The sequence below is a fragment of the Engystomops pustulosus genome, chromosome 1 (assembly GCF_040894005.1).
Source record: "Engystomops pustulosus chromosome 1, aEngPut4.maternal, whole genome shotgun sequence".
Taxonomy (NCBI): Eukaryota; Metazoa; Chordata; class Amphibia; order Anura; family Leptodactylidae; genus Engystomops; species Engystomops pustulosus.
The window spans coordinates 286,661,935-286,680,517 of record NC_092411.1 but is presented as its reverse complement, the minus strand read 5'-3'; the positions used below and the strand labels follow the sequence as shown (position 1 = coordinate 286,680,517).

General features: G+C 44.7%; 1 protein-coding gene across 1 annotated transcript in view; it reads right to left on the bottom strand.

The window, feature by feature from the left end:
• Positions 1-18,583, bottom strand: part of LOC140083219 (sialoadhesin-like) — a 50,508-nt gene that overhangs the window by 14,427 nt on the left and 17,498 nt on the right. Inside the window, exons 6-15 of the mRNA XM_072126363.1 lie at positions 17,790-18,047; positions 16,629-16,928; positions 15,898-16,155; positions 14,419-14,715; positions 13,527-13,784; positions 12,250-12,549; positions 2,667-2,921; positions 2,199-2,498; positions 1,500-1,754; positions 348-647 (exon numbers count right to left, since the gene is read on the bottom strand). Coding sequence (XP_071982464.1) covers positions 348-647; positions 1,500-1,754; positions 2,199-2,498; positions 2,667-2,921; positions 12,250-12,549; positions 13,527-13,784; positions 14,419-14,715; positions 15,898-16,155; positions 16,629-16,928; positions 17,790-18,047 — 2,781 coding nt within the window. The remainder of the gene's footprint in view (positions 1-347; positions 648-1,499; positions 1,755-2,198; positions 2,499-2,666; positions 2,922-12,249; positions 12,550-13,526; positions 13,785-14,418; positions 14,716-15,897; positions 16,156-16,628; positions 16,929-17,789; positions 18,048-18,583) is intronic.

Below are 18,583 nucleotides of genomic sequence, written 5' to 3'. Positions count from 1 at the left end.
ATATTAGCAGTCAATAACACAACTTGCTAATTTTAGAACTCATTGACATTGGAAAAAGAATTGGTAGACACTGATTTAGGTTTTGGATTTATGCATCACATTATACACGTTTTTCTACTGATCACTCAATATTTATCTCATGCTGTGACTTGCTGCTGAGAGAGGGGAAGCAAAAGCTGTTCTGACATGGAATTATTCCCATAACCTGCTGCATAGATTATACAGCTGCAGATCAGAACCTTAAACAAAATATCTGGCACATTTTGAGTGATGGCAACTTCAACACAGCATAAATAATGGATGTAGAAGAAAATGTCTATTATTTGTAACCCCGTCGAGTATTTTACCTTCTACATTAAACATAACGGAGCCTTGCTTAGTTCCCAAAGCATTTTTGGCAGTGAAGACATAGCTCCCCCGATCACTGGACTTGATGTTAGTGATTTCCAGTCTCAGCAGGTTTGGTAAGAAGTAGACGTGCATCCTCCCGCTGGACCGCAGACCATCAGTGGAAGATGCCAGGAGCCGTCCATCTTTATACAAAAACAAGTCTGATGGTGGATCACTGTCCACGCTACCTAGGATAATGGCTACCTTACTGTGCTCCGTGTCCAGGAATGACTTCAGGTTCACATTTTTTGGAGGATCTGTAAAATGTTTTAAAAAATGTTTTTGTAAAATTTATAGAGCAGAGAAGTAAGACATCAGTCATGTGTGTGTCAAGCTTCTATTTCCAAACAAAGGACGCTATATTAGCCGCTAATACCAATAGTTTCCTTTGGCCCCCTTTGGATTGTAGAGGGGTCCTTAAGGTTTTGTTAGTGATGCCCGTGGAGGCCCCCATCATATTCTCTTAATTAGAGAGGGTCTCGCGGCCGCATTTCCGTTGGGTTTTCTGACTTTTCGGGGATCGCGCCGCTGGGACAGGGATTTAGAAGGGCATTGTGTCACACGCGATCAGATTTTGGCACAATCGTGCTGGCTTTCATGCGACACAAGTCGGGGGCGGGCCGTTAGACGATCCGACGGATTCAGAGAAAACAGCGGGATTTAACTTTAAAATTGTGTCGCAAGCCAAGCACTTACATGCACCGTGAGGAAGATGGTGAACTCCAGTGAATCGCGGCACAGTGCATTCTAGTCGGACACTGCGGATTGGGGCACGCACAGGACCTGGTAAGTAAATGTGCCCCATTATGTGGGTAAATCATGTGCAGATGTTTTACCAACACTCCGTTAACTTTCATGAGGTCAATGTAAAGGGTTTGGAGAGAATTACTAGCACAATATATTTTTTACTGGCAAAAAATGTCAACATTATGGTGGCACTATATGATTTTTGCCATAAGCTCCTTCTTTGCTATGTGCACCATACAATATGTCTTATCGCATATGCCGTGCTGCAGTATATCTGTATTTATGCATACATGATACAGCTCTATCATGTACAGTATATCTCGCCATGTCACGTGTTGAGGACTCCCATCTTTCATACTTACATTGGACATTTAGAATAACGGACTGGGAACTCTTGGATCCACGGGGACTCTGAACTCTGCAGTGAAACGCTCCTCCATCTTCACTGGTCACATTAGTCAATTGTAATGTATCGATGGAGCTTTCCGGGTACAGGACTCCGTTCTTATACCAGGTGTATGTCCCTGCACCTGCAGCTTCAGTAGCAACTACACATGTCAGGTTCACAGCTTCTCCTTCTGGAACCACTGATGATGGACTTATCACAATCCTGGTAGCTATAAAAGAAGACAAGAAGCTGAAAGGATAATATTTACTATGGATATCACATTATTAATATCTAATGTACATTATACTTAAAGGAAAAATGTATGAATGTGTCCAAAGACTCGGCAGCTAATGCCTTCCATGCTCATGCAGCACAGTTGTGTTCATGCCACCGGGGCTTGCCATGGATGGACCAATGCAGAGATCTCTAAATCTGCAAATTACCCCTTGGAGATCTGGTATGTTTTAGCTCGGCAGATAGAACTTATCTATGGACAGGAGTAAGTATTGATGACTATGGTGGCTCAGTGGTAAGCACTGCCTGCCATCTTGTCTATAATTGAACCCAGGACAAGGACGTTGGTATATTGTCCCTTTGTTTGTGAGAATTGGGTCTAGTTTTTTCCTTGCACTTCCTAAAAATCTCAAAATAATAATATCATATGATATCATACTTTCCGCTGTGAAGTTGACAGTTGCTCTTGACTCTCCTATTGAGTTGTTGGCTGCACAAAGATAAGTTCCTTCATCCTCCAACCTAACTTCTGCAATCTCCATCTTTATCATATTTCGTGAAGTTGATACTATTATCCTGTCATTGGAGGATCCCTTGGAATCAGAGGAACATATCATGATCCCTCTGAAGTACAAAGCCAAGCTGGATGGTGGGTCGCTGTCCACCGAGCACTGGATGATGCCGCTCTGTCCACTCTGTGCTTCCCAGTAGGACGACATCACTGGAGCTCGTGGGCCATCTGAAAAACAAATGAATGTTTTCTTTTAAGATTTGGGTTTGGCAGAGTTCAAATTTTGATAGTTTCACTTATAAGAGGAGGGTTTTTTTTCATAGTTTTTTTCTCAATTCTTGAATCGATTTCATACATTTTTTCATTTGGGAAATTTGAATCAAAGTCATTACTTACAAGACACGTGAAGGAAGATGGACGGGGAGACATTGCTGTCCTCGCTTCCCTGTACCACACAGTGATAATATCCGGCGTCACCGGCCTTCACATTGTCAAGAACCAGTGAGTTGTCCATGGTCTTCTCCAGCCACCTGCTGTCCTTGTACCAAATATATGTGATCGCCTCTAACTGAGACTTCATAAAGTTACAAGCCATTGTAACCTGGGAACCTTCCAGGACCTCTGCAGATGGAGACACTAGGACTCTTGCAGCTAAAAAAGAAAGACAAGTAGAATTAAGAATATTACATTCAATTCTTCTCAGGCTTCGTGTGCCCTTCTCCTTGTGTTAAAATAGTTTATTGATCTATTCATGTTATCATGACCTTCAATATCTCTAACAGTAACAGTTGAGAAACCGCTGCCAATGGTGGCTCCTCCATACTTTGTTTAATAGTTTGAAATGATACTTTAAGACCATAAATGGTATAAATTCAGAGCTGTAGGGCATTGCCTTTCTTAAAATGACAGGGGACATCTTCAGGACTTCTCCCAAGCTGCACCAATTCTCTGGAATGCCTTTCCCTGGGCTCTTAGACTAATACCCACCCTCCAAAGAATCAAATGTGCTCTTAAAACCCATCTTTTTAGGCAGCCTATCACACTCGCTAACTGAAACTCTCCTTTTACTAATTACTAATCCATATACAGTTTTATTATAACTGTATATTCCACATTTTCAGAAATATAGAGTAATAAAACGTAGGCTAATTAGCCTACGGCGCTCAGGCTGTGTCCCTGCAGTGCCTGAGAACCCCTATTCTAATAATTTATTCACTCCCCTGTTACACTACCTGTCACATCTGATGTCACCTGCTCTATGTACTGTGGCCTGGATTTGTATGGAACGAGGGAGTGAATAACTTTAAAGAAGAGTCACTCTGTGGCACTCCAATGATGTAGCCTGAGTGTCTCAGGCTAATTAGCATAATTTTTATAACTCTATATTGCCGCAATCGAAGCGTATATAGTTATAATAAAAGAAGTCCTGAGGAACATCGTTCTTCAGGAACTTCTTAGTAAGGCACGTCTACCATTAGTGAGACTGTTAGTAGATGTCTTTTAACAGTAGATATTTTTCCTATTCTGATGTTCTTAAAGGAACTCAAATTGTCCTAGAACTTGTCGTTAGGTGTTTTTTCCATCACTTTTGGCTATGTGTGCACATGGTTGGGGAATTGGAAGAGATACCACAAAAGGACTAAGATACTCGAAGTCCCATCAGTTTATACTTTCAAACCAAAGACAATCAAGTTGAAGGCTAAAATCACTTTGTAAATAGAGACCAAAATAGGTACAACACATGGCGATCGTAGAATCTACCATAATCAGATCCATCATGCCCCATATTTTTACAATAAGTAATGGTTTCCAGGCTTCCTGTAACCATTAGTAGTCCCCCCATGTTCCCCTGTCATCTCACTCCTCAGGTTTCATCTTTCTAATCTTTTAACTGAGATTTTCCATTGCACATATCAATTGGTAAGTCATCATTGAACTTTCGTCATCTCATCCATTTCTAGAGATGAGCGAACATACTCGTCCAAGCTTGATGCTCGTTCGAGCATTAGCGTACTCGAAACTGCTCGTTGCTCGGACGAATACTTCGCCCGCTCGAGAAAATGGCAGCTCCCGCCGTTTTGCTTTTTGGCGGCCAGAAACAGAGCCAATCACAAGCCAGGAGACTCTGCACTCCACCCAGCATGACGTGGTACCCTTACACGTCGATAGCAGTGGTTGGCTGGCCAGATCAGGTGACCCTGGAATAGACTAGCCGCTGCCCGCGCTGCTCGGATCATTCTCTGTCTGGATGCCGCTAGGGGGAGAGCTGCTGCTGGTCAGGGAAAGCGTTAGGCTGTTCTATTAGCTTACTGTTAGGTAGGAGTGATTCTACAAGAACCCAACAGCCCTTCTTAGGGCTACAATAACGTTATACTTTTTTTTTTTTTTATTTGCAGCTAGTACCATATTGTGAGGAATTTGCAGGGGGACTTGCTACCGTTGTGTTTAGCTCTTAGTGACACACATATCCACCTCAAACACCAAAGTGGGAAAATTTAGTAGGGGTTTGATTTCAATTAGGCACAGTCTGCCATTTCCTTTTTTATTTTACGTTTATTTTTTCATAACTCAGCGTCATCTCATCTGGCATAGTAGTGTGCTTTCATACTTGGCTAGAAAATAGCCATAGGAGAATACAAACGGCTTACTTAGGCCTACAATAGCGTTATATATTTTATTTCTGGTTGATCTGCTGGTGGCTGTCCTTGCTGCAGTGCATCTACTAGCAAATTGTGAGGAATTTGTAGTGAGACTTGCGACCTTTGTGTTTAGCGCTTAGTGACGCACATATCCATCGCAAAGACCGAAGTGGGAAAATTTATTAGGGGTTGGATTTCAATTAGGCACAGTCTGCCATTTCCTTTTTATTTTACCTTTATTTTTTCATAACTCAGCGTCATCTCATCAGTGTGCTTTCATACTTGGCTAGAAAATAGCCATAGGAGAATCCAAACGGCTTACTTACGCCTACAGTAGCGTTATATATATTTTATTTCTGGTTGATCTGCTGGTGGCTGTCCTTGCTGCAGTGCATCTACTACCAAATTGTGAGGAATTTGCAGGGAGACTTGCGACCGTTGTGTTTAGCGCTTAGTGACGCACATATCCATTGCAAAGACCGAAGTGGGAAAATTTATTAGGGGTTGGATTTCAATTAGGCACAGTCTGCCATTTCCTTTTTATTTTACGTGTATTATTTTAATAACTCAGCGTCATCTCATCTGCCATAGCAGTGTGCTTTCATACTTGGCTAGAAAATAGGCATAGCAATAGGATAGCATCGTTTGGTTTACTTTTAAAAACTAAAAAACACAAAAAAAAAAAAAAAACACAAAAAAAAGTTAAAAAAAAATTAAAGTTATAACTTTCATTTTCAAAATGTTTAACCCGAGGGCTAGGGGTAGAGGATGAGGGCGGGGACGTGGGCGTCCAACTACTGCAGGGGTCAGAGGCCGTGGTCCTGGGCGGGGTGAGACACCACCTGCTGATGAGGGAGCAGGGGAACGCCGCAGAGCTACACTCCCTAGGTTCATGTCTGAAGTTACTGGGACTCGTGGTAGAGCACTGTTGAGGCCAGAACAGTGCGAACAGGTGATGTCGTGGATTGCCGACAATGCTTCGAGCAATTTGTCCACCAGTCAGTCTTCCACGCAGTCCACCCATGTCACCGAAATCGGCACTCCTCCAGCTCCTGCACCTCAGCCTCCTCCCCCCCAGTCTGCCCCCTCCCAGGAAAATTTGGCATTTGAACCGGCATACTCTGAGGAACTGTTTTCTGGACCCTTCCCACAGTCACAAACCACTTGTCCGGTTGCTGCTGAGCAATTTTCCGATGCCCAGGTTTTCCACCAGTCGCAGTCTGTGGGTGATGATGACCTTCTTGACGTAGTGGAAGAAGTGTGTAAAGAGGTGTCCGACGATGAGGAGACACGGTTGTCAGACAGTGGTGAAGTTGTTGTCAGGGCAGGAAGTCCGAGGGGGGAGCAGACTGAGGGATCGGAGGATGATGAGGTGACAGACCCAAGCTGGGTTGAGAGGCCGGGTAAACACAGTGCTTCTGAGACGGAGGAGAGTCCTCGACCAGAACAGGTTGGAAGAGGCAGTGGTGGGGCCAGACGGAGAGGCAGGGCCAGAGCAGGTGCATCAGTGCCAAATGTGACACGTAGTTAAGCTCCCGTGGCGAGGGCTCCTGCGGCGAGGGCTAGATTTTCAGAAGTCTGGAGGTTCTTTAAGGAAACACCGGATGACCGACGGACTGTGGTGTGCAACCTTTGCCAAACCAGGATCAGCAGGGGTTCCACCACTACTAGCTTAACTACCACCAGTATGCGCAGGCATATGAATGCTAAACACCCCACTCAGTGGCACCAAGCCCGTTCACCTCCGGCCGTGCACACCACTGCTCCTTCCCCTGTGTCAGCTGATAGTCAGCCCCCTGCCCAGGACCCTGGCACAAAAACCCCATCATCGCCTCCACGATCCTCCACAGAATCCACCAGCGTTCAGCTCTCCATACCCCAGACGCTGGAGCGGAAACGCAAATATAGTGCAACCCACCCGCACGCCCAAACCCTTAATGACCACATCTCCAGATTGCTTAGCCTGGAGATGCTGCCCTATAGGCTAGTAGAGACCAAGGCCTTTCGCAACCTCATGGTGGCGGCCGCCCCTCGGTATTCGGTCCCCAGCCGCCATTACTTTTCCCGATGTGTCGTCCCAGCCCTGCACCAGCACGTGTCAACTTCCACCAGAACTGGTAGTCAGGTCAGTCAGCTTCCTCAAGTCTACAATGAGGAGTGGACGTGGATGTCTGATATCTGTCAGGTGCTGAGTAACTTCGAGGAGTCAACACAGATGGTCAGTGGCGATGCCGCCATCATCAGCCTCACCATCCCGCTGCTTGGCCTGTTGAAAAACTCTCTGATCAGCATGAAGTCGGAAGCTTTGCGCTCGTCACAAGAGACGGGGGAAGAAGATTCCCTTGTTGATAGCCAAAGCACCCTTAGGTCTGTTTCTCAGCGCATATCGGAGGAGATGGAGGTGGAGGAGGATGAGGAGGAAGAGGAGGAGAATGTTGGCGAGACACAAGAGGGGACCATTGTTGAGTCCTTCACTGTTCAGCGTGTATGGGCAGAAGAAGAGGAGTTGGAGGAGTTGGAGGAGGAGGAAATGGACAGTCAGGCCAGTGAGGGGAGTGAATTCTTACGCGTTGGTACTCTGGCGCATATGGCAGATTTCATGCTAGGCTGCCTATCCCGTGACCCTCGCGTTCAAAGAATTTATTCCAGCACCGATTACTGGGTATTCACTCTTCTGGACCCACGGTACAAGCAAAATCTTTCCACTCTCATCCCTGGAGAGGAAAGGAGTGTGAGAATGCATGAATACCAGCAGGCCCTGGTGCACAAGCTGAAACACTATTTCCCTTCTGACAGCGCTAGCGGCAGAGTGCGTAGTTCTGCGGGACAAGTAGCGAGGGAGAGTAGGCGAGCAGGCAGCTTGTCCAGCACTGGCAAGGGTACGCTTTACAAGGCTTTTGCCAGCTTTATGTCACCCCAGCAAGACACTGTCACCTGTCCCCAGTCTCGGCAGAGTAGGGCTGATCTTTACAGAAAGATGGTGAGGGAGTACGTAGCTGACCATACCATCGTCCTAAATGATCACACAGCTCCCTACAACTACTGGGTTTCAAAGTTGGACATGTGGCACGAACTGGCGCTGTACGCCTTGGAGGTTCTTGCCTGCCCTGCCGCTAGCGTCTTGTCCGAGCGGGTTTTCAGTGCAGCTGGTGGCATCATCACCGATAAGCGTACACGTCTGTCGACTGACAGCGTTGACAGGCTGACGCTTATTAAGATGAATAAAGCCTGGATTTCTTATAATTTCCAATCTCCACCAGGTGAAGGAAGCTCAACCTGAATAATTTATGCACTCCTCCTCCTCCTCATTTTCCTCCTTCTCCTCCTCTTTGTACACTAAAGCAGAGGAAACTGGCTATTTTTTGACAGGGCCCACTGGCTCTTGCTATAGTACTTTATGCATTTAATTTTTCTGGAGGGCCACCTACCCGGTCCTCTGTTTTAAACAATTTTTGGGAGTGCCACATACAGGCACTCAATCTATTCAATTTTTCTGGAGGGCCACCTACCTGCTCCTCTGGTTTGAACACTTTTTTGGACTGCCACATACAGGCAGTCAATCTATTTCCTTTTTCTGGAGGGCCACCTACCTGCTCCTCTGGTTTGAAAACTTTTTTGGACTGCCACATACAGGCACTCAATCTATTCAATTTTTATGGAGGGCCACCTACCTGCTCCTCTGGTTTGAAAACTTTTTTGGACTGCCACATACAGGCACTCAATCTATTTCATTTTTCTGGAGGGCCACCTACCTGCTCCTCTGGTTTGAAAACTTTTTTGGACTGCCACATACAGGCACTCAATCTATTTCATTTTTCTGGAGGGCCACCTACCTGCTCCTCTGGTTTGAAAACTTTTTTGGACTGCCACATACAGGCACTCAATCTATTTCATTTTTCTGGAGGGCCACCTACCTGCTCCTCTGGTTTGAAAACTTTTTTGGACTGCCACATACAGGCACTCAATCTATTTCATTTTTCTGGAGGGCCACCTACCTGCTCCTCTGGTTTGAAAACTTTTTTGGACTGCCACATACAGGCAGTCAATCTATTCCATTTTTCTGGAGGGCCACCTACCTGCTCCTCTGGTTTGAAAACTTTTTTGGACTGCCACATACAGGCACTCAATCTATTTCATTTTTCTGGAGGGCCACCTACCTGCTCCTCTGGTTTGAAAACTTTTTTGGACTGCCACATACAGGCACTCAATCTATTTCATTTTTCTGGAGGGCCACCTACCTGCTCCTCTGGTTTGAAAACTTTTTTGGACTGCCACATACAGGCACTATCCAAATTAAATTGTCTCCATAGCAGCCTCCACACATTGTCTCCATTGCTACCTCCAAAAGTCGTCCATATAGCTGCCTCCATACATCGTCCCCTTATCAAACGAGGTGTGTCAGGCAGAAATTTGGGTTGTTTTCATGGATTCCACATCAAAGTTGTTAACTTTGTCGCCACCCTGCTGTGTTATCCACAAAATATACTGGCAAACTTTTACCATTTAGGGATATTATTTCAGCGCTTCTTGCGCATCTGTTTACATTCCCCTCACCCGCCATATCCCAAACTTATAAGAACGCTACTACACTTAACTTGGTGCAGGCTGGGACCGAGTCTGACCCTGGGGCTGGTCATATACTGCCGACGCAGAGGATTGCGGGGCCTACCTCGGTCCAGGTCTCAAAGGCCTACTATACCTCCTCCTCCTCCCACCCCTCCTCCACCTCCTCCTCCTCCGAATTACCATCCGTGGCCATGGCGCCATCAGTCGGTAGCTCTAGGCACAGCAGCAGTGCCGTCGCTAAGCGACAGCAGGCGGTGCTCAAACTGCTGAGCCTAGGCGATAAAAGGCACACCGCCCAAGAGCTATTACAGGGCATTCCACATCAAACTTGTTAACTTTGTCGCCACCCTGCTGTGTAATCCACAAAATATACTGGCAAACTTTTATCATTTACCAATATTATTTCAGCGCTTCTTGCGCAACTGTTTACATTCCCCTCACCCGCCATATCCCAAACTTATAAGAACGCTACTACACTTGATCTTATACAAAAGGTTCTTAGAAGTGCTGTTTGGGGAGTAGCCTAGAGACAGGGGCTTGGATAGGCGAAAGCTCCCCTGGAAGCGGAGCGCCAGCTCCATCCCAAGATCCAACTAACATAGTTTTAACTGCAGCACCTTTAATTTACTACTAGTTCACTGCCTCCATAATAATAATAATAATAATCTTTATTTATATAGCGCCATCATATTCCGTAGCGCTTTACAAATCATAGGAAACAAATACAAATGTAATGTAACAGAGCACAACATTTGTATGGAACAACAGGAGTGAGGTCCCTGCTCGCCAGAGCTTACGGTTTATGAAGATGATGGGGTAACACGAGGAAAAAGAATATTTACTGGTCAAGCCATTCTTCTTAGGGAATAGAACAAAATATAATAAATGGAATTGCTGTCGCTTGAACCACTCAGCCGTCATCTTATATACCAGGTCCAGGGTGAATGGGACTGCAGAGAAGTCTGGTGCCTGTTGGTTGCTGGATAACAGATGGGAGGACGACACAGGACGGGTTAGTAGAAGAGTTAAAACTTCATGCAGTTAATGAGTGTTATAGGCTTGCCTAAAGAAATGGGTTTTAAGAGCACGTTTGAAACTTTGGAGGTTAGGTATTAGTCTGATAGTCCGGGGCAGAGCATTCCATAGAATTGGTGCAGCTCTAGAGAAGTCTTGGAGACGCGAGTGGGAGGTCCGCACTAGGGTAGAGGTTAATCTAAGATCACTGGCGGATCTAAGAGCACGGGTTGGGCGATAGACTGAGATAAGAGAGGAGAGGTAGGGGGGTGCAGCATTATACAGAGCTTTATGGATGAGGGTTATTATTTTAAACTGTATTCGAAAGGAGACTGGCAGCCAGTGCAGCGACTGGCATGAACTGTAGGCATACATGGTCCCCTTATCTAACGAGCTGTGTCAGGCAGAATTTTGGGTTGTTTTCATGGCTTCCACAACAAACTTGTTAACTTTGTCGCCACCCTGCTGTGTAATCCACAAAATATACTGGCAAACTTTTATCATTTACCAATATTATTTCAGCGCTTCTTGCGCATCTGTTTACATTCCCCTCACCCGCCATATCCTAAACTTATAAGAACGCTACTACACTTGATCTTATACAAAAGGTTCTTAGAAGTGCTGTTTGGGGAGTAGCCTAGAGACAGGGGCTTGGATTGGTGAAAGCTCGCCTGGCAGCGGAGCGCCAGCTCCATGCCAAGATCCAACTAACATAGTTTTAACTGCAGCACCTTTAATCTACTACTAGTTCACTGCCTCCATACATGGTCCCCTTATCAAACGAGCTGTGTCAGGCAGAATTTTGGGTTGTTTTCATGGCTTCCATGTTAACTTTGTCGGCACCCTGCTGTGTAATCCACAAAATATACTGGCAAACTTTTATCATGTACCGATATTATTTGAGCGCTTCTTGCTCACCTCCTTTGGTTCCTCTCTGCCACCCATTGGTTTGAAGCCTGAGTCCATTTAGGGTATGTCACCATGACACTCTCTAGCCTGCCGCTGCTGCCGCTGCCTCTGCATGCCGTCCCCTATAGTGTCAGGGTCAATTATTGGATGTTTTAGATGCTATCTACCTTCATTCTGTCACTCTGTCATGGCCATGCTGTTGCCCATAATTTTGGCATAATGGTGCGATTAAGCAGCCTCAGAGGCATCCATGCATGCTGCCCCTGCTGTTTCCTGTCCATTTCCGTGGTGTTTCCATCCTTTTCTGAGGTTCCCAGGTGTTTGGCCAAGCTTCCCTGTGCAGAGCCTTGGTCCCCTTGAAAAATGCTCGAGTCTCCCATTGACTTCAATGGGGCTCATTATTCGAGACGAGCACTCGAGCATCGGGAAAAGTTCGTCTTGAATAACGAGTACCCGAGCATTTTAGTGCTCGCTCATCTCTATCCATTTCTTTTTTTTTAGACCAAAGACCAAACCTGAGCACTCTAAAACATATATAGATGTACCAGACCTTCATAAAGAGGTTAACTAATGCCTCTTAAGAAGCCACCCTTCTGGTTGAAGGCTATTTTTAGTCTTGGGCATAGATCGGAGGTTTAAGTCAATATTTCCTAAGAGGTACATCCTCTCGGTTCAGACCACACATCCTTGTCAGTCATTGTAGGGAAGGCCACTTCCCGTTTTTGTATTCTGAGTCAGTAATGGAGAATTGGTTACTTATCAGGCGATTGAGTGCCATTGTGGTGGGTGACTGATCTAGTAACTGAACATGTAGGAGGACACCTTAAGATAACAGATAGAACTAGACTTACTCTGTACACTGAAATACACAGACTGAGAGGCCGATCCGATTCTGTTTCTGGAGGTACAGTTGTATTTCCCTTCATCTTCCAGTTTTAGATTCTTGATATTCACCATCAGCTCATTGTGGGAGGACGTCACTCGGTATTTCTCATTCACAGGGTCATTGTATCTGCTGGAAGCAACCACTTGGCCTCCTCTATAGAGAGACATCTCTGCTGCTGGGAAACTGTCTACAGTGCAGCGGATGAAGGCCGATTTCCCCTCAGTCGTGTCCTGGAAAGACGTCACCTGGAGGTGCCGCGGTGCATCTGTAGAATAGAAGACAAGGAACGTACACGTGGGATGAGGCATAGACTGCAAGCTCTTTGGGGCATGTATATTATCAGATTACAGCAATTAAATATAATACTTATAGTGCTTGCTGCATTTATTGTCTTGTAGGAGACCTTTAGGACAGCCATCTCTGACAGTCCCATAAAAGTGGCTGGAGTCCTAGTCAAATAATAATAACTGTTATGATATTATGGTAGATTGTACATTTTGGGAAGTTTTTAGACCAGTTCTAGGATAAGGGGGTGATTAGAATTTGTATGTTTTCTTTAAGCAGTTAATTAATTATTTTTTATTTTATATTTTATTTTTCAGACCCTCTAGGGTACTTTAACCCAATCCTACTATTTATTGCCATACTACAATTTGGCAGTATATGGGGATTTTACACATCATCTATTACAATGTGCAAATCACACGTTGTAAGGCTGCATTCACACTACAGTATGGGGGACGTGTATACGTCTGACGTATATGCGGCCGATATACGTCTCCCATACACTTCTAGGGGCTCTCACGTGCGGCACCGTACCGCTCCGTAGCCCGGGGAAAGATAGGACATGTCCCATCTTTCCCCGTATTACGGCGCTGTGCGCCATTACTTCCTATGGGGAGGGGCAGCGGTGAGCTGCACTCACCTCCTCCTCCTCTCTCTGCGCTGCCGTGTGCTCGCCGTGCTACGGTGCGGCGGGCTCACGGCAGTGTGAATTTAGCCTAATAGATTGGCTAAAACAAGACAGACTCAGGTCTTTGCATGACCAGAGGCTGTCATGGTAACAGATGGTAAAAGGAAGTGGCGATCTAAACCAATATGGCATAACACGGGCACATGCCGCCGGCGAGGTTCGCACCAGTCACGTTTATCGTGGTGGGTGTATCAGTATAGTGGAGACATTGATAAATGCTTTTCATAGATGCACATGACCGCACATATCAAATGACAGATGATACTCACATGCGACATTAAGGCTGACTGGAGCTGAGCTCTTGCCGCTCTCGTTGTTCCAGGCTTTGCAATAGTACATTCCAGAATCCAAACTGGAGACTTGCGGAATCTCTAAGAGACTGTTCCATCCTTCCAGGTGCAGGATGTTGTTCTTATACCAGCTATAGGAGTAGTTTCTGTGGCTGGACATTGTCTTGAGGATGCAGGTCAGGTTCACACTATTTCCCTCTCGAATATCATCCGGTGGAGTCACCATTATTTTTGCCGCTAATTTTTAGATCAAATTTGAGGATAAGAATATAGAAGATCATTTTATTAATATAGAAGCAAAGTAGACAGCCAGACAAGTGTGACATAGCTATGGACTCTGCTGAAATGATAGGCAAAGGAAGACACCAAGAACCAATATCCCCAAAATTTATAAAAAAAAAAAAGGAAAAAACACAACCCTCAACAAAGAAAAATATTTAAAATTACCTGACTGTATAAGGGTTGTGGGTCTATATTAACAGTCATCATAGAAGGGAAACCACGATGTAATGGAGAAAAACATATAGAGTGAAACATACTCTATATATTGATATAAATAGCAAATTTGCTTAATAATAAAAATAACAAATACTTAATATAACAGATGGTTTAGGGTGATCTGATATTAATGATTTTTTATATCTATCATGATTTGTCTCGTTAAAAAAGCTTCTACTAAGTCAAGAGCTGATATTGCCAAGGAAAGACAAAGCTGTTTATTTGCCTTGTAGTGGTGCCTCCAGTCATCTCTCGTCTATCCTTTGGCTTATGAGCCATAAATCTTACAGGATTTCACCAAATACTTATCAATTCCCAAATATGGGGCATTGAAGAAACCTGGAAATGTGAGAAGCGCAACATTCATACTTACTCTCCGCAGTGAATTCCAGTGTCCCCATCATCTGTCCGTAGGAGTTGTTTGCTCGGCACTGGTATAAGCCTTCATCCTCTAACACCACATCCTGGATTTCTACTTGTAAAGAATTAGTTGAAAGAGCAAGTTCATATCTCTCATTGGAAACGGCTTGTGTGCTCGAAGCCACCAAGGTCCTTCCTCGATAAAGGAACATCTGCGATGGAGGGTCACTGTCCACTGTGCAGCGAATGACCGCACGCAAGATTACTTGACTCGACACAAGGGAATTCAGTGAGAGGTCTCTAGGAGGAACTGAAGTTATATACAACATTAATATTCTCCTGCTGATTGAAGTAGGTACAGTTCTTCAATGCCGTTCACAATGCTCCATAGATCCATTTCAGGTTCTACTTGTATTCTCACCCCAGAAGTTGAAGTTCAACATTTGCAACATTTGGTCATACAAAGTTTTCCAGAAAATGAATTTTCTATATGAAATATCCAAATAAATATTTAAGGGAACTTTCCAATTTTACTTGGGACTCTAAGCCACATATGGGCCAGTGGCGTAAGGGCTGTAATAAAAAAACCAAAGTTTTGAACATTTATTTATAGGAAAGCTACTCAAAGTTTGGCACTAGGGAGACAGAAAAGAGTCTTCTTCCTTAGAACCAGAACACAATGGGGGTCATTCAGGGGCCGATTCGCGTGTTACCTGAATATTTCCGATTTGTGCTGATTTTCTCTGTATTGCCCCGGGATTTTGGCGCACGCGATCGGATTGTGGCGCATCGGCGCCGGCATGCACGCGACGGAAATCGGGGGTCGTGACCGAACAAAAACCCGACGGAATCGGAAAAACCGCCGCATTTAAAAAAAAAAAGTGTCGCGGAGCTTGCACTTACCTTCACTCAGCCCGGCTCGGTGAACTTGAGTGCGTTCCGATGCTCTTCAGCGCAGCTCTGGTGAACGTCGGAGGAACTGCCTTAATGAATCCCGGCCGGGATCGCGAACGCGTCGCTGGATCGCGAATGGACTGGGTAAGTAAATCTGCCCCAATGAGATTTATCAATCTGTCTCCGTCAGAATTAAGGAGTAATTTGTTTCTAAAATTGCTTGCAACAAAACCCTAGAAGCATTTTAGGCCATTTTTAGGCAGTTTTTCGACCCGAAAAAGGGGGAACCTTTCAATGCACCAGAAAATTCAGTGGGTGCCCAAGAAAATTAAGTCAGAGGCTAGACCATGTAATAGCTGGTGTAAAGCACTACCTAAAGTCATTAGCTACTCCAGATACTACTTCTAGAGTGATTTGTCTGGCACAGAATACGACTGTGAAGTCTAACCCTACACTGGTCTGCTCATTGACACTTTCATAAATATCTCCAAATGAGAACATCAGAACAACGTCACTGCTGAGGTCTGTGTAGATGAGGATGTTAATTCTACGAAACCCCAAGTTCTGTCTCTGTGTGAGCAGGAGAAATGAAACTTACATAACACGTGCAGGGTCACTGCGGGGGAAGTGCTCGTCCCTTGACTACTATGAGCTTTGCAGAAATAGGAACCTGTATCGGATTTTGACAATCTTCGGAGGACAAGTTCCTTCCCTTTCATATCTTCCTTGAGCCTCTTGTTGCTCTGATACCAGGTGTATGTGGTCCCTTCCTCTGACCCCCGGGTTGCCACACACCTCAAGGTGACCTCTTTTCCTTCTTCTATTTCGGAAGATGGAGTAATGACCACTCGAGTAGCTGGAAAACAAGTAGAAAACAGATCATCCTATATAATTCTGTGTAAGAAAGGATTGTGATACTTAGTAGGAAGAAGGAAAGTATTCCAGTGTTCTGGGGAAAAGCTCTGTGCAATGGATGAGCGGAATTCAGGCCCGCGTTTATAGTAGCCTTAACTCACTTTTAGAAGGAACAATCTTGCCTTAAAGTCCTGGGTTCAAACTCTAACCAAGGACAAATTCGACAAGAACCTCCTACAACTGATAGGCAGGGGCATAACTTGAGGGGGTGCAACGGGCGTGGCCGCAACCGGGCACAAGAGGCATAGGGGTCCCATAAGGTGTCACTTTCTTATATAAAAAGACTAGTACTATAAATCATAGGGTATAGTCGGGGCCTGGCATAGACTTTAAGTTACGCTTCCTTTGGTTATCTAATAGACCCCACCTTCCTACGACTTCAGCCCCTTATCTTTGACCAGCAGCATTACTTACTTTCTACTGAGAACCGAAGACTTGCAGATGAGTTTCCCATAGAATTCTTAGCAACACAGATGTACAACCCTTCATCCGACAGCATCACTTCCCGGATCTTCAGCCTCAGCGAGTTCACAGTGGACGTCACCTGTATTCTCTCGCTGGGGGTGCCATGGGAACTGGAGCTTCCTATTAGATTATCATCTTTGTACACCATAAGCTCTGAGTAGGGATTGCTCTCCACAGTACACTGAATTATGGCTAAGTTCCCATGTTGACTTTCGAGGAACGAGGAGAAGGTCGGACTTTTTGGAGGATCTGTGTAGTGAAAACAAACGTGTAAATATTATGTATAATCTCTAATGACTTGGAACAGTCAGTGACCTGAAAAGCGCTGTGTGAATGTACCCCAAGGCTGTAATAACATAAACAACTTTTGAGTCAGTTTTGTTAGAATTTTTAATTTAGTGTAAAGCAAACCTGTTGCCACACTAGCAGGCCCCCCAAAAGCCCACAAACAGCACCATCTTCTGTAATATGTACATCCTCTGTTGATGTTTTAAGCATATTTGTAGGTTGTAGCATCAATGAAAATAATCTGTTATTCTTTTGTTGGATGCTGTCAGACAGTCAAGTAACCCCGCCTCCTGTAGCCAGGTACTTCCACCTCTTGCAGTCAGGTAACCCTGCCTCTTGCAGTAAGGCAACCTCGCCCCATACAGTCAGATATCTCCACCTCCTGCAGTCAGGTAACCTCACCTCCTGCAGTCAGGTAACTTCATCTTCTGGAGTCAGATAACCCCGCCTCTTGCAGTCAGGCAACCTCGCACCCTGCAGTCAAGTAACCTAGCCTCCTGCCCTCAGGTAACCCCATTTCCTGCAGTCAGGTAACTTCACCTTCTGCAGTCATGTAACCCCGCCTCTTGCAGTCAGGTGACTCCACCCCCTCAGTCAGTTAACCACACCTTCTTTTTCATATTATTTGACAACTTCATGAAAAACTGCACCAAAACCTTCATGTATAATACCACAAATTATGAAACTGCTTCATTATTCCATGGATTCCAGTTCATGGATTCGGACAAGGTATGAAAAAAGAGATGGGTGAAGGTTGAACACGGTGGACACTAAGGCTTTTTCCAAACAATGAACCAATTATAGACATTTGGTTGGACTCACACTTGACATTTATAATGACCAGAGGGGAGGAATCGCTTCCTTCATCATTATCCACCTTGCAGTAATAATATCCACTGTCACTGATGGACACTGTCGGGAAGTTGATGGATCTCATTGAACTTTCTTTGAGAACGATATTGTTTTTGAACCAGGTGTATTGGACTTCATCAGATCCAACACCGGGAACTTCACATGTCAGGGTTACGGACTCTCCTTCTTTGATATCTTGATGAGTTGGAGATACGACAATCTTTGCAGCTGTAAACATGAAACATATAAGCCACATATAAACAATTCACAGCTATAAAAGTTATAGTAGGGTAAAACATTGATCGAATTCTAAAAACGTAGGATTGTTATGGAGAACATTATAATCTGGGATTACCGGTAACTAATAGAGGAGTTTTCCTTTCTGGCCTAAGGTGCTAAAAACTACATAGATCCTTGTAGAAGGATTGGATATGAGCTCCATCCCAGATGGTGACGAGCGAACTCAGCACTGATCCTACATTACCTCGCCAACGTTGTTATCCAATATTGAAGTTAGTAGGCCCCACCTCTCGTTCCCTTGCTGATACTTTCATGGCTGTAATTTCCACAGTTTTTCCTGTTGTTGTATTATGTTTTATGGAATATATATTTATAACATTTTCACTTAATAAAATTGAACATAAAAACTACATGGTATTACAGTCCTCGAGTATATTTTCTTAGAATTTGTGTCTTGTTGTTCCTCCTACATAAAAATTCATATTTCCCTTGCCATGAGGCGAAGAGGTGTTGACATTTATGAC